Here is a 15,174-nt window from a genome sequence, read left to right on the forward strand (position 1 = left end):
TCCTACTTGGGAAGCGCTAGATAGCTGCCGCAAAGCAGACTTAGTGGAGATTGCCACACATTTTCAACTCTCGGTTCAACAAAAGCATCTTAAACAGGATATCAGGTGTCTTGTGGTAGATAAGCTGTTGGAGCAGGGGACGCTTGTTTTACCTGCGGTCTCTGATGAACATGCAAGTCCTCCTGGTGAACCTACAGAAGCCCCGCCTTCTGAGGAGCAAGCCCAGGGTGCTGAAAAGGCAGGTGTGAACGTCACATTGCCACATTTTCACTTGACCTCTCCTGTGTCAACTGGGTCTCGAGAAGGGGCCCAGGTCAAGGTTAGAATAGCCCGTCTCCAGATGGAGGCTCAGGAGAAGGCACAAGCACGTGAGGCGGAGTATCGGCTTCGTAGAATGGAGCTTGAGGCAGAAAATGAAAGGGCTGTTAACATTCGTAGGTTGGAGCTTGAGCATGAAGTGGAAAAAGAGCTCAGACTGCGGAGGTTGGAGCTGGAAGTCCTAAAGAGTGGATCCAACTCTGCTACACCGACTCCTCTACAAGGCCCGGGTATGTCCTCCTCCACAGCTTATTCATCACACACTTTTGATATAAGTAAACACATTGCTTTGGTGCCTCCGTTCCGAGAGACAGAAGTTGATACTTATTTTAATGTGTTTGAGCGTATTGCTGCTTCATTGCGCTGGCCAAGAGAGGTCTGGCCTTTGTTGCTTCAATGCAAATTGACTGGTAAAGCCCAAGAGGTTTGTTCAACACTTTCCCTAGAAGATAGTCTATTGTATGATACTGTGAAGGCTGCCATCCTTCGTGCATATGAGCTTGTGCCCGAAGCTTATAGGCAGAGGTTTCGCAGTCACAAGAGAGCTGTCAACCAGACCTTTGTAGAGTTTGCTAGAGAGAAGGGAACTCTCTTTGATAAATGGTGTGCAGCAAGCAAGGCCTCAGATCTTAACTCTCTCAGAGAACTCATTCTATTAGAAGAGTTTAAGAATCGTTTGCCAGAGCGTATTGTAATTTACCTGAGTGAGCAGAAAGTGTCCACTCTGCAGCAAGCTGCTGTATTAGCTGATGAGTTTGCGCTAACCCATAAAACTGTGTTTGTTGATAGGCGTGACTCGTTTCCCCCCCATGATTTCTCTCAGAGACCTTCTGTCCCCAACCATTCAGAATTCACACACCCCCGACCAAGAATGTCACCTCCACGCTCAAAAGAGGAGCGGACATGTTACTACTGTCATAAATCTGGTCATGTTATTTCTGACTGTTTAACATTGAAACGTAAGCAGCAACCGTCCTCTCAGAACTTTAGGCAACCCAAAGGGGTTGGTCTGATTAAAATGGCACCTGATTCCGATCAACAGATGCACAATGATCAGGATGTTCTCGATCCTTGTTTCAGGCCATTTACTTCCAAGGGTTTAGTTTCCTTGACAGGGGATCCAAAAGATCAGTGTACAGTTCAGATCTTACGAGATACTGGAGCCTCACAATCCTTTATCCTCTCTGATGTACTACCTCTGTCTGAGAAATCTTCCTGTGGTTCTAGTGTCCTAGTTCAAGGTATTGAGATGGGTTTCGTGCCAGCCCCGTTACACTGTCTTCATGTACAATCTGATTTGGTCACTGGTTTCTTTAAAATAGGGGTGAGACCTTCCTTGCCAGTTAAAGGCATTTCCTTTATCATGGGAAATGATTTAGCTGGAGGACAGGTGAACGCTGTGCTGGAAGTGTTGGATCACCCAGACACAGATTCTCTGCCTGATGACTTGTCACAGAACTTCCCTGAAGTTTTTTCTGCAAGTGTTGTCACTCGTGCTCAATTGAAAAAGAGAGGTGATGAAATTTATTTGTCTGACTCTGTTTTTGCTTCAGCTTTTGTCAGGGAGGAGTTGCTGGCTCCAACTTCTGATACCGCTGACAAACCACCGACTCATAGTAAGGTACCCCCACAGACAACTGTAACTAGTTCCGACGCTTTGAAGTTACCCGTTACTCGTGAAATGCTAATTACTGCCCAGAAGGCTGACCCTTCTCTTGCAAAATGTTTCTCTTCTCTTGAAATAGAACAGAGGAGAGAGTTGCATTCTTATTTTGTGGAGGAAGGAGTTTTGATGCGTACATGGAGGTCCCATGGTACTAGACTGGCAGAGCATGCACAATCGGAGATAGGGCTACCAGATCAGGTACCAGACTGGAGCACTGTTTATCAGATTGTTGTCCCTGCAGTTTATCGTCAGCATGTACTGTTCTTGGCCCATGACCACCCTTGGTCTGGACACTTGGGAGTCACTAAAACATACAACAGAATACTTCAACATTTCTTTTGGCCCGGTTTGAAGTCCGATGTAGCACAGTACTGTCGTACCTGTAGTACTTGTCAGATCACCGGAAAGCCAAACCAGGTAATTCCACCTGCTCCCCTCTGTCCTATACCAGCGGTCGGTGAACCATTTGAACATGTCATAGTTGACTGTGTTGGTCCGTTGCCAAGGACCAAAGCCGGCAATCAGTTTTTGTTGACAATAATGTGTACCGCCACCCGTTTCCCTGAGGCTATCCCTCTTCGCAGAATTACGGCGCCTGTAATAATTAAGGCTTTGACGAAGTTCTTCTCCACGTTTGGACTGCCTAAGGTAGTACAAACGGACCAAGGCACCAACTTCCTGTCTAGGTTATTTGAGCAAGTGTTACAGTCCCTGGGTATCCGACATATAGTGTCCAGTGCCTACCACCCTGAAACTCAGGGGGCTCTAGAACGTTGGCATCAGACCTTAAAGTCCATGCTGCGTAAATATTGCTTAGACACAGAGAAAGATTGGGATGAGGGTGTCCCCCTTGTTCTATTTGCTGCGCGAGAGACCATACAGGAGTCTCTTGGTTTCAGTCCTGCTGAGCTCGTTTTTGGGCACACTGTTAGAGGGCCTCTGAAAGTTCTTAAAGAACGGTTCATGTCAAAGGGTGCCAGCACACCCACTAATGTGCTAAATTTTGTTAGCCAGTTTCAAGAGCGACTGCATCAGGCGTGCTCTCTCACAAAAGAAGCGCTCTCTTCTTCCCAGAGAACTATGAAACGGCACTATGACGAGAAAGCTGTTTCTCGATCTTTCCAGCCAGGTGATAAGGTTCTAGTCCTGTTACCTATCCTTGGTTCTGCTCTTTCCGCTCGTTTTTCCGGACCGTATGCAATAGACAAGAAGATAAGTGATACAGACTATGTGGTTCGCACCCCTGATCGTAAACGTCACTCTCGTGTTTGCCACATCAATATGCTTAAACCATATTTTTCCAGAGATAGTGTGCAGGTGAAGACCTCAGACCAGACAGCCGGACTGGCCGTCTCTGCTGTTGCCTCAACTCCAATAGTTCCGGACTCTCCTGACGTTAGTGGTGAGGACGTAGATGGCTTGGAGTTGCGCAATGCAGCCCATCAGGGTGCTAGATTGTCCAACACTGAGATGTTATTGAACCTGCCCACTCACTTAGCACACTTACCTGAGGAGCAGCGAGAGGACATCACAAATTTGATTCAGGCCTACATGGCTCTGTTTGGTGATGTTCCCTCCTGTACTTCTGTATTGGCCCATGATATTAAAGTTAACAATGCTGTGCCTATCAAGCAACATGCATACCGTGTTAACATCACCAAGAGGGCCATGATGCAACAGGAGGTTGACTATTTGTTAAAACATGGTTTAGCCAAGCCAAGTTGCAGTCCCTGGAGTTCACCTTGCTTGTTAGCTCCCAAATCGGATGGAACTCCTAGATTTTGTACTGATTTCCGAAAGGTAAATGCTGTCACCGTGCCTGATTCCTTCCCACTGCCCCGCATGGAAGATTGTATTGACAACCTTGGATCTGCCACCTATGTTAGCAAACTAGATTTGTTAAAGGGTTACTGGCAGGTCCCTTTGACCCCCCGTGCCTCGGAAATCTCTGCGTTTGTTACTCCTGACAATTTTTTGCAATATACTGTAATGCCTTTTGGAATGCGTAATGCCCCGGCCACTTTCCAGCGACTGGTGACCCTAGTCCTGGCTGGTGTTCCAAATTGTAATGCCTATCTCGATGACCTGGTTGTCTATTCGACCAACTGGCGTGACCACATGACAACCTTGCAAACTGTCTTTGACCGCTTAGCTGGAGCCTCCCTGACCCTTAACCTTGCCAAGTGTGAGTTCGGCAAGGCTACGGTTACCTATCTTGGTAAGCAGGTAGGACAAGGCCAAGTGCGTCCGGTGGATGCAAAAATATCTGCAATCACAACTTTTCCAGTGCCTACTACTAGGCGGGAATTGCGTAGATTCCTTGGGATGGCTGGGTATTACCGTGGTTTTTGCCGGAACTTTTCTTCTGTCGTCACTTCTCTCACTAGCCTGTGTAGCCCGTCCAAACCATTCATTTGGACAGCTGATTGTCAAAATGCATTTGATAGTGTTAAAGCTCTCTTATGCAGTTCCCCTGTTCTCTCTGCTCCAGATTTCTCCCTGCCGTTCCAGCTGGAGGTGGATGCCAGCGGGGTGGGAGCTGGAGGGGTGTTATTACAGGAAGATCACGATGGTGTCAGTCACCCGGTTTGTTATTTCTCCCGGAAATTTAACAAACATCAACTAAACTATTCCACTATTGAAAAGGAGACTTTGGCAATGTTGTATGCGTTGCAACATTTTGAGGTGTATGTCGGTTCGAGCGTATTACCAGTGGTAGTATACACCGACCACAACCCATTGGTTTTTCTGTCGCGGATGTACAACCACAATCAGCGCCTCATGCGTTGGGCGCTCATAGTGCAAAATTATAACCTCAGCATAAAGCATAAGAAGGGGTCTGATAATGTGTTGGCGGATGCTCTGTCTCGTAGTTGAAATCTCTGTTGCTGTCGACTCGTTCTACTGTATATTGCTGTCGACTTGATCTATTTTTTCTGTCTACTCGGTCTATGTTGCTGTGGACTCGTTTTATGTTGCTGCTAGTTTTTTTCATAGCTCTTTGTTTTGGAGTGCATGTTATCTCGGGGATGTTATCTCGTTGTTAAAGAAGAAAAAAAAACATGTTTAGTTGGTAGTTTATGTAGGCATGTTTTTTGTCTTATGTATGGGGGTGTTACATCCCAATGTATATATTCCCCAGTGTGTGTCTCCATGTGTGTGTGTTCTCCATTTTGTTTCCTCCCTCCAGCCATTGTTCCCTTCCCCATTGGTCCCTGCCAGGCCAATCCTTCCATTATTGCAACACAGCAGTGATTGGTGGTTGGCTTTCCAGACTCCAACACTCAATCCACACCCCCCAATCATGGATCACCCCACACCTGTTAAAACATGGTTTTCTCCCTTCAGTCTCTCTCTCTCTGGCATGAGGCTAGGCATGTTGTGATTTTGGTAAACCTGTAACTTTGACAGTATTGCATCTTGTTTATTGGCCTTTTGGCGTGGTAGTAATTTCCTTGTGTGTGTATGGCCACAGAGAGAGCATTGTTAAGTTATAGTTTGTTTTTGTATATATTCTGCTTTTGTTTCTGTATAATTAATGTGTTTTTCTCTCTTTCTCAGGAAGCACAGATGGGGTGAGCTGCCATTTCCTTTGGACATTGTTTTCTCCTGTTTTGGTTAGGTAAGAGTAGTTTAGGTAATGTAATCTCTTTTACCATAGATTAGATTGTGTTTATTTGGAGTATAGTGGTGTTTGTTTGTTGTTTTGGCCTGGGCTCACCCCTGAGCTACATGTGCTTCCTTTGCATTTACCAATAAATATCATTGTTGTTTACAAACGTGGTCCATCTTTTCTGTCAACCAAATGTTATGTTACAGCCCTTTACCCTTAGACACACAGGGGTCGTAACAATTAGCGAGAAATAACTCAGGGTGCCTGAGGTGTATGGAGTAGCAACGTGCATAGATACCTGTACACGGTTCCCAACTGGATGTAGTGAAAAGCATCTATCTTCATCAACAACGCCTAGGACAAATGACATTCATGATTCACGCTGAGGAAAACAACCAGCAAGGCATTACTTGTTTGATTTTAAAAATAAAATAAAACAATTATGTGAAGCCATTCTCACCTTCTGAACATCGTAGTGTAGTCCTCTGATCGCAAAATTGGGGATATACTCGTACTCTAGCAGGTCCTCTGGGTACTAAGCCAAGAAGAAGTCAGGTGAATAAATGTTAGGATTACAGGGAAGAAGACGTACTATACAACTCCATACGTCACGGTCACACACATCCAACAACTCAGTGCAACCGTTTTGCACACATGGTCACCGGTGATGTCATTGGGGACACTTTATTCATGTGTTGTGTTAATTACAGCTCAATGAAATGATAAGGTAGGGTTAGTCCCTACCGTATAAGACACAGGGTGTTGCTGTCATTTCATGGAGCTGTTATTAACACAACACAAGGATTCAATGTTCCCGATGACATCTCTGGTGGCCATATTCAAACTTACTCCCAATAACTGTCCAAATAAATGAATGCATGCAAAACTAGTTAGGGTTTTTAGATATGTGTGAGATTATGTGCAAAATAAATCAGCATGTTTTTTTTGGTGAAGTGCCCCTTTAAGTAACAGTGTTTGATGTGCATGTAATTAATTTATACTACTAACATTATGTAATGGCAAGCACAGAATCTGTTTGGTTGGACACTATCCTGTTCTGTGCTTTGTCCAATTACAATAATTACCAGAACAGCACAGTGCCACTGTGAATAGACTGGTCATATTGTGTGATATCTGGATCTTAAACATTAACAAAATAGAGTTGAAATAACACACACACACACAGGCAGACAGACAGACAGGCAGACAGACAGACAGACAGACAGAGACAGACAGACAGACAGACAGACAGACAGACACAGACAGACAGACAGACAGACAGACAGACAGAGCCAACACACACACACACACACACACACCCTGTGCTCTGAGACGAGGATGTCTCGCGCCTTGTTGAAGATGAGGGTGTGGAGGTGGCTGGAGTAGAAGGCCAGGGTGTAGTCATAGTCAAAACCATAGATCTCAATATCCTGGAGGCTTGTCTCATTGTTGGCGAAGATGGTGTCAGGGTTGACAGAGTCCTTGCATATTTCTGGGATCAAGTCTGAGAGGAGAGGAGAGGAGAGGAGAGAGAAAGATTACTTGTGGTTACTTTGCTAGATCACAATGTTGTATTGGTTATTCTTATTATAAGCTAGTTGAGAATACAATCTGTTACAATAAAAGAAATACATGGCGGCTTATAACACAAATGTTATGTGATAATAGGAGACTCCTGCAGAGGGGTTGCTGATTCATGTAGCAACACTTAGTGATGTCATTGTATTGTCAGATAATGAAATGGAAGCGCTCTCTCTGGTAGAGAGAATAATGTTGTTTTATGGTATTAGCCTACATCAGACTATACTGCTATATTGCTTCATATTCAAATATATTTACACGCGGGGGTACAGAATCTTGTTTCTATCCAGTTTGAGTATCTTCTTGTTTAAATTATTTTCTAGGATACAAAAAAATTGTATGTCCTTTAACCCATAACTTGAGGCACAACTGAGCAGCCCCGTCACTACAATATTCCATCCAGTTTTAGACACATCCCCTCTTGAATGTTCAGATGCCAGAGGGCTTAATGCAGTCTGAGCTGTAACCCTGCATCTTACTGCTGTGTGTGAGGTAGGTTATACAGCAAGCTTTCTTTGAAGTTGCAAAGATTGAGTTTGTTTTACCAATTATGCATTACTAAATACTAATGTACACTGCAAGTGCTTTTATTGATGGCAGTATGTTTTAGCCTAGGCTACTGTAGGCTAGCTGTATTACTACTGTAGCTAGCTAACTAAATGGGTACCTTCCTTGCTTAGCTGATTCTATGCTAAACTGTGTTCTTAATTTAGAAATAAAGTGTAACAATTATGTTAGGATAATTTGCACAAAATATACCCATAGCACTTTAAAGTTCAGTGTGAATTGCTTTTTAAAGCTAACTTAAGAGTGGTAGTAAACTTAAAAGTGGGTTTAGAATTGGCCTATATTCTATGATTACAGAATGCCAAAGAGAGAAAGAAATCGGAAGAATATTAAAAAGCAGCTTCTCTTTGAAATAATTGGTCCAAAGCAACAATAGTAAGGGAGGAGATAAGGATACAGGTATGTATTTGTAAGTCCTCACTACTAGCTACGTGTACAAGCTTGTCTCACAGAGCCATAGTTTGGATTATAACTGAGAATCTGGTGGTAACATGGTCAATAATGCTTATTTTGGACAGAAAAATGTGTCTTAACATTTAAATTGACCAACCATAGACTATTTTTATTCCAATCAAGGCAAGAGGGCTAGTGGTGGTAGTGCTATATGACATATTGTTTTATAATACAATTATAACATTGTAGGCTACAGTATGAATATTATATACAGTACAGTACAATTATATTACTATTATAAAACAAATATTATTTGTTCCACCTTAGATAAAGACAATACAGACAATGAAGATGGAGATATTCAAGAGGGAAATGATGATATCAGGAAGAGAGATGGTGAAGAAGTGGAGGAAAGAGAAAATGCAGATGATTCTATGATGGAGAGAAATGATGAAGAAGTGGAGGAAAGAGAAAATGCAGATGATTCTATGGAGAGAAATGATGAAGAAGTTGAAGAAAGAGAGAATGCAGATGATGCTATGGAGAAATGATGATGAAGACAGTCATGGAGATGCTAAAGAAAGCGAGGATGAAAATGATGATAGGGAGAGAAATTATTCAAACGACACAACAACAAATAACTTGAATGCTCTCCACTCCTGTTGCCATAAAAATATCCCACTGATCCAGCCAGTATCCAGGTACAATATATTAAGTTTAATGGAGAGAATGGGGAAGATAGAGAGGGGGGAGGGAGAGAGAGGGAGAGATAGAGGAGAGGAGGAGAGGACAGGATGAGAGAAGGAGGGGAGAGGACATGAGGAGAGAAGGAGAGGACAGGAGGAGAGAAGGAGAGGACAGGAGGAGAGAAGGGGAGTACAGGAGGAGAGAAGGAGAGGACAGGAGGAGAGAAGGAGAGGACATGAGGAGAGAAGGGGAGTACAGGAGGAGAGAAGGAGAGGACAGGAGGAGAGAAGGGGAGTACAGGAGGAGAGAAGGAGAGGACAGGAGGAGAGAAGGAGAGGACAGGAGGAGAGAAGGAGAGGACAGGAGGAGAGAAGGGGAGGAGAGAAGGAGAGTTAGGAGAGAGAAAGGAAGAAGCTCAACGGCACTCGAATGAACTTTAACTGTTAAACTGTTTTATATCCTGTAAAATATATGTTGTAAATAGCTTTTAAAGAATAGGTTCACTCTTTTTCAATCCAGACCATATTAAAATGTTGTTTCCCAAATATTTATATTCCTCACTGATATCTTTAGCAAGAAATGTACCACTGCAGCAATGGTTTAGGGCGGCCTTCAAACACCATGATAATCTACTTTTCAAACACCATGATAAATCTAAGTTTCAAACACCATAATTTACTTTTCGAACACCATGATAATTTACTTTTCAAACACCATGATAAATCTACTTTTCAAACACCATGATAAATCTACTTTTCAAACACCATGATAAATCTACTTTTCAAACACCATGATAAATCTACTTTTCAAACACCATGATAAATCTACTTTTCAAACACCATGATAAATCTACTTTTCAAACACCATGATAAATCTACTTTTCAAACACCATGACAAGAAAAGTGGTGAAATAAACATTTGAAATGTGTATTGTTCCCCGTGTGTTTTTATCATAGAGGTATGGTTATACTATTAATCTGGATTGTCTATGTTATTCTAATGTTAATCTTAATCAATGATGAAGACTATTTCACCACACATGACGCAGCATAGCTTTTTGCTCACCTTCAAACAGTCTGAGTCCGCCACTGGTTAATGCAATGGCAACCCAATGAAATTACATCCAAACCTGACTGTTACTGATATTCATACCTTCTGTTTGTTGTTTCGTCTCGTTGTAAACCGACCACAGCCAGTTATTAGTCATATCTTGACCACTTGAGGAGCTGGTGCACATGGTTGCAGTGGCGTTTCTGGCACCAGGGGCTTGTTGTTGTGCCAACAACACTTTCCTGGACATGGCACAACAATTCTGTTTCCATAACTGAGCCTCGATCGATCGTCTGACGGAGCCCTGCGTATGTAGAGCATTGCAGAAAACAAACAGATTCTGCAGACCATGCTTATTCTTTAAAAGAGTCGAAAGGGACAATGACAAGGACGTCATGTCTCTCTTCTTCGGGTTGTAACCCTCGTGTAGGTCGCGGTGGGCTGCTGAAGGATTGCATGCGGGTCTCTTCTCTGGATCTTGTGTGGAAACTGAGGTACCCCCGGCGTGATTTTTTCCCCGTAGCATATGTTTGCGAAGACGCTCTCTGATTGGCTAGCCGCGTACAGCGAAGATCCTCTCTGATTGGTTTAGCGCCGAAGGGTCTCTTCCGCCTTGTACATATATATTCTCTGCTTCAAAGTGGTTATGCTTTGGCCCTCTTTCGAAGTGGGTTATGCTTAGAGTTTTGATTGATTGATTGATTGATTGATTGATTGATTGATTGATTGATTGATTGATTGATTGATTGATTGATTGATTGATTGATTGGTTGAAAACTTTATTAACAGATTGCAGAATGGGTACAGTACAGTACAGCTCAATACATACAATTGTTAAGGGGATGCATGCAGACCAGAGAAAGACTTTCTTCTTGTTTACATCAGGGTCCCCCATTTTCAATTCATCATAACATAATATATGACATACACGACATACAGATAGACAGTACTGCTACATCTATACATTTATGATATATCAGATTTGCAAATACAGTACTGTTTGTGATACCAAAAGAGTCCAGAAAAGAGAGTATATACATTTGACGTAGAAACTGTACATTGGAGGGTAGGTGGGTGGGGGGGAACTGTACATTGGAGGTGGTTGGGTTGGTGGGGTGGGACACTGTACAAGCAAAACTGGGTTAAGGTTAGGGTTAAGGTTAGGGTTAGGGAACAACATATCAATTGTTGTTGAATATGCCGAAGAGACCCTTCGGCGCTAAACCAATCAGAGAGGGTCTTCGCTGTACGCGGCTAGCCAATCAGAGAGCGTCTTCGCAAACATAGGATACGGAAAGAAATCACACACCCTAGCTGCGTGACGTCACTTCCCTGTTTGACGCTGTACAACACAACCAATCAGCCAATCAGAGGCTGATGCGTCTCGTGCTGTTCGGACGCTGAACTGATCCAGTGATAATAACCGTGCTGTGCTGTATTATTTTGTAAGAATTAACATGACATAACTAGGTGTGGTATATACATTTACATTTACATTTAGTCATTTAGCTGACGCTTTTATCCAAAGCGACTTACAAGTTCTGTGCGACAAGACAGCAAGAAGGGTATAACTCTATCAGCTGAGTAACAATGTTCATCAAAGTGTTGCGTGTTACAGTGTAGGTTAGTTTATTAGGACAAGTGCATGACATTAAGGTTAGTCGGGGTTAGATTTTTTTTTTTTTTTTTTTTTTATCATTTCAGATAATGGTTGAAGAAGTGAGTCTTTAGTCGACGGCGAAAGATTGGACGGGATTCGGCTGTCCTAACTGGGATGGGTAGTTCATTCCACCATTGTGGGGCAAGGACTGAGAATAGGCGGCTTCTCTTTGATGACCCTCCGGGAGCTTGGATAGGAGTAGATCTGAGGCGGCCAGAAGACGCAGAGCGTAGGGGTCTTGAGGGTGTGTAGTTAGAGACCATTGACCGGAGGTAGGCGGGAGCGGTTCCCTTTGCCGCACGGTATGCTAGGTCGAGGGCCTTGAAGCGGATACGTGCAGCAATGGGGAGCCAGTGCAGGTCCCTAAGAAGTGGGGTGACATGGGCTGACTTCGGTAGGTTTGAGATCAGGCGGGCCGCTGCATTTTGAATGAGTTGAAGAGGCTTGGTGGCAGTGGCCGGGAGGCCAGCTAGCAGTGCGTTGCAGTAGTCGAGGCGGGAGATGACTGTTGATTGGACGAGGAGTTGGGTGGCTTCTTTTGTCAGGAAGGGGCGTATCCTTCTGACGTTGCTCAGGAGGAATCTGCAGGTTCTGGTTGTCGCTGCGATGTGAGCAGAGAAGTTCAACTGGTCGTCGAGGACAACACCAAGGTTCTTGGCGGTCGGCGACGCGGTCACAGCTGCATTCTCGACTGTGATGGAGAGGTCGGTCAGGGGGGAGGATTTGGCCGGCAGGTGGAGCAATTCTGTTTTGCTTAGGTTCAGTTTGAGGTGGTTGGTCGTCATCCAGGCGGAGATGTCGGACAGACAGGCCGAGATCCGCTCAGAGACGTGGATATCTGAGGGAGGGAAGGAGAGGAAGAGTTGAGTATCATCGGCATAACAATGATATGAGAAGCCATGAGATGTGATAATGTTACCCAGTGATTTAGTGTAGAGGGAGAAGAGAAGGGGTCCTAGGACCGAGCCCTGGGGGACACCCGTCCGGAGGGGGCGGGTGGCCGACAGAGTCCCTCTCCATGACACTTGGTAGGAGCGGTCATTGAGGTATGATGTCAGCCATGTCAGCGCAGATCCAGCCACTCCCATTCCTGCGAGGGCCGCGAGGAGGATCTGATGGTTGACTGTGTCGAAGGCTGCAGATAGATCTAGGAGAATCAGGACAGAGGAGAGGCCTTTCGCTTTTGCTAAGTGAAGTGCCTCTGTGACCGCAATGAGGGCCGTTTCTGTGGAGTGGCCAGTCCGGAAGCCAGACTGATTGGGGTCTAGGAGGTCATTCTGTAAGAGATAAGCAGTAAGTTGGTTGGATACAGCACGTTCAAGTGTTTTAGAAAGGAAGGAGAGAAGAGAGACAGGGCGATAGTTGGCTATGACGGTGGGGTTCAGGGTTGGTTTTTTTATGAGGGGCGTGACTCTGGCTTGTTTTAGGGAGGTGGGGACCACCCCCGAGTTGAGTGAGGAGTTGATGGTTGCAGTTAGGAATGGGAGGATGTCCGGTGCTATGGTCTGGAGGAGTGGGGAGGGTAGCTGGTCCAGCTGGCATGTAGTCGGACGGTTCAACGTTACCAGTGTCAGGGTCTCGGCTTCTGTAATGGGAGAGAAAGATGACAGAGTGAAGGATGAGGTTCTCGATTCAGCGTTTGGAATGGGTGGGGGTTGGGAGAAGGAGCTGCGGATGTTCTCCACTTTTTCCTCAAAGAAGATCGCAAAGTCTTCGGCAGAAAAAGATGAGGGAGGAGGAGGTGGGGGGGGGGAGTGAGGAGGGAGGACATGGTAGCATGCAGTTTGCGAAGATTCTTGGCAGAGGCCTCGATCCTATGGTGAAAGAAAGAAGCTTTGGCATTAGTAATGGTTTTGGAGAATGTTAACAAGAGGTTGTGATATGTGTCGATGTCAGCAGTGAGGCGTGACTTTCTATACTTCCTCTCAGCCGCTCTCAGGACCTGTCTTTGTTCTCTCACTGCATCCGTCAGCCATGGACTGGGTGGGGAACGGCGGGCAGGTTTCTCAACGAGGGGACAGAGCTTGTCGAAGGAGGTTGCAAGGGCTGAGAGGAGGGTGGAGGTTGCCATCTCTGTGGGGAGAGCAGAGAAGGTGTCACTCAAAGGTAGAGCGGATATTATGTCAGAGGAGAGGGTGGAGGGGGATAGGGAGGGCAGGTTGCGTCTGAGTGAGACGGTTTGAGTTGGGGTGAAGACTTTTCGGTTAAGCATGAGAGTTAGTGAGAAGGATATGAAGGAATGGTCAGATACATGTAGGGGAGTTACCGTGGTGTTAATGATGCTGGAGTTACGGGAAAATATGAGATCCAAGGAGTTGCCTGCTTTGTGGGTGGGAGGCATGGCAGTGGGAGTCAGGTCAAATTGTTGTAGGAGGGAGACCACTGGGACCGACTGAGATGAGTCAGGCAGGTTGAAGTCGCCCAATAGAAGGAGCGGGGTACCATCTTCCGGTAAGGAGCTTAGAAGCATGTCCAGCTCATCTGTGAAGTGATCGAGGGGACCTGGAGGGCGATAGAGTGTAACAATGGTGAGATTGAAAGGATTAGAGACAGATACTGCATGATATTCGAGGGAGGAGAGTGACAGTTCTGGGAGTTGCGTTAGGTTTGTAGCCCATGAAGGAGATGTCATGAGGCCATATGGTATATGATCACCATATAGGCTGCAAGCGACAGAATCAAACACAAGAGAAATAACAAGTACATCTTTTTTGTTCTGCTTTTTATTTAATCTGTGTACTATTATTCTTTTTTACTTTTTTACTGTATGAAGCACATTATCAGGGGGCTCATACCGAACCAAGCATGAAGAATGAATGAATGAATGAATGAATTAATGAATGAATGAATGAAAACTTTATTTAACAGATTGCAGAATGGGTACAATACAGATACGGCTCAACAATACATACAATTGTTAAGGGGATGCAGACCAGAGAAAGACGTTTGTCTTGTTTACATCAGGGTCCCCCATTTTCAATTCATAGCCTGCATGAATAGTTGGCCAGGTATCCCCATAGAACGTTCTATCGTTTTATAGTAATACTTCCTACTTCTTGTACTAGTCACTATTTTACGAGTAGTAATCCACACCACCACCTTGTGGACAAAGAACATTAGTACATATCTATTCACCATTCATCAGACTCTCAGTTCTCAGTTACAGTGGGTGACAATATTGTCACAAGGAAAGATGAAATTTCCTACCTGGGTTCCATCCTAGAGGCTAATATTTCCTGTGACAAAATGGCATCCAATGTAATAAAAAAAAGTCAACCAACGAACTCGATTCTTGTACCGGATCTCCTCTCTGGTAAACAAGAATACCCTGAAGACTCTGGCAGGAGCACTCATTCAAGGGTACTACAACTATGCTTGCACCTCATGGTACCTACTACCAAAGCACCTCAAAGGCACTAAAAACCTAATTACAAACATCTCAAAACAAACTAGTCAGACTACTGCTTGACCTGACTTATAGAACCCACCTCACCCCTGCCCACTTTGACAACCTAGGATGGCTTTAGTAGACAACAGAGTACAGCAACTTGCAATGGGCCTGGTCTACAAGATACACTACACGACCAAGGTACCCATGTACATGTCAAAATACTTCCCAAAGGTCAGTGAATACCACGA

At 44.5% G+C, this 15,174-nt stretch overlaps 1 protein-coding gene across 2 annotated transcripts in view; it reads right to left on the reverse strand.

Annotated features, from left to right (window-relative positions):
- nt5dc3 (5'-nucleotidase domain containing 3) overlaps positions 1-10,332 on the reverse strand; it is a 48,970-nt gene extending 38,638 nt beyond the window's left edge. The window contains exons 1-4 of one of the 2 annotated variants that reach the window (XM_084335387.1): positions 9,978-10,332; positions 6,917-7,101; positions 6,058-6,132; positions 5,896-5,951 (exon numbers count right to left, since the gene is read on the reverse strand). In XM_084335387.1, the coding sequence (XP_084191513.1) occupies positions 5,896-5,951; positions 6,058-6,132; positions 6,917-7,101; positions 9,978-10,272 (611 nt within the window). In that variant the 5' untranslated portion in view covers positions 10,273-10,332. Of the gene's footprint in view, positions 1-5,895; positions 5,952-6,057; positions 6,133-6,916; positions 7,102-9,977 lie in introns of those variants that run through there. The other variant, XM_084335388.1, reaches the window with a different exon arrangement.
- Between the last annotated feature and the right edge of the window lie 4,842 nt (positions 10,333-15,174).

The sequence above is a fragment of the Notolepis coatsorum genome (assembly GCF_963971535.1).
Source record: "Notolepis coatsorum genome assembly, chromosome: 18".
Classification (NCBI taxonomy): domain Eukaryota; kingdom Metazoa; phylum Chordata; class Actinopteri; order Aulopiformes; family Paralepididae; genus Notolepis; species Notolepis coatsorum.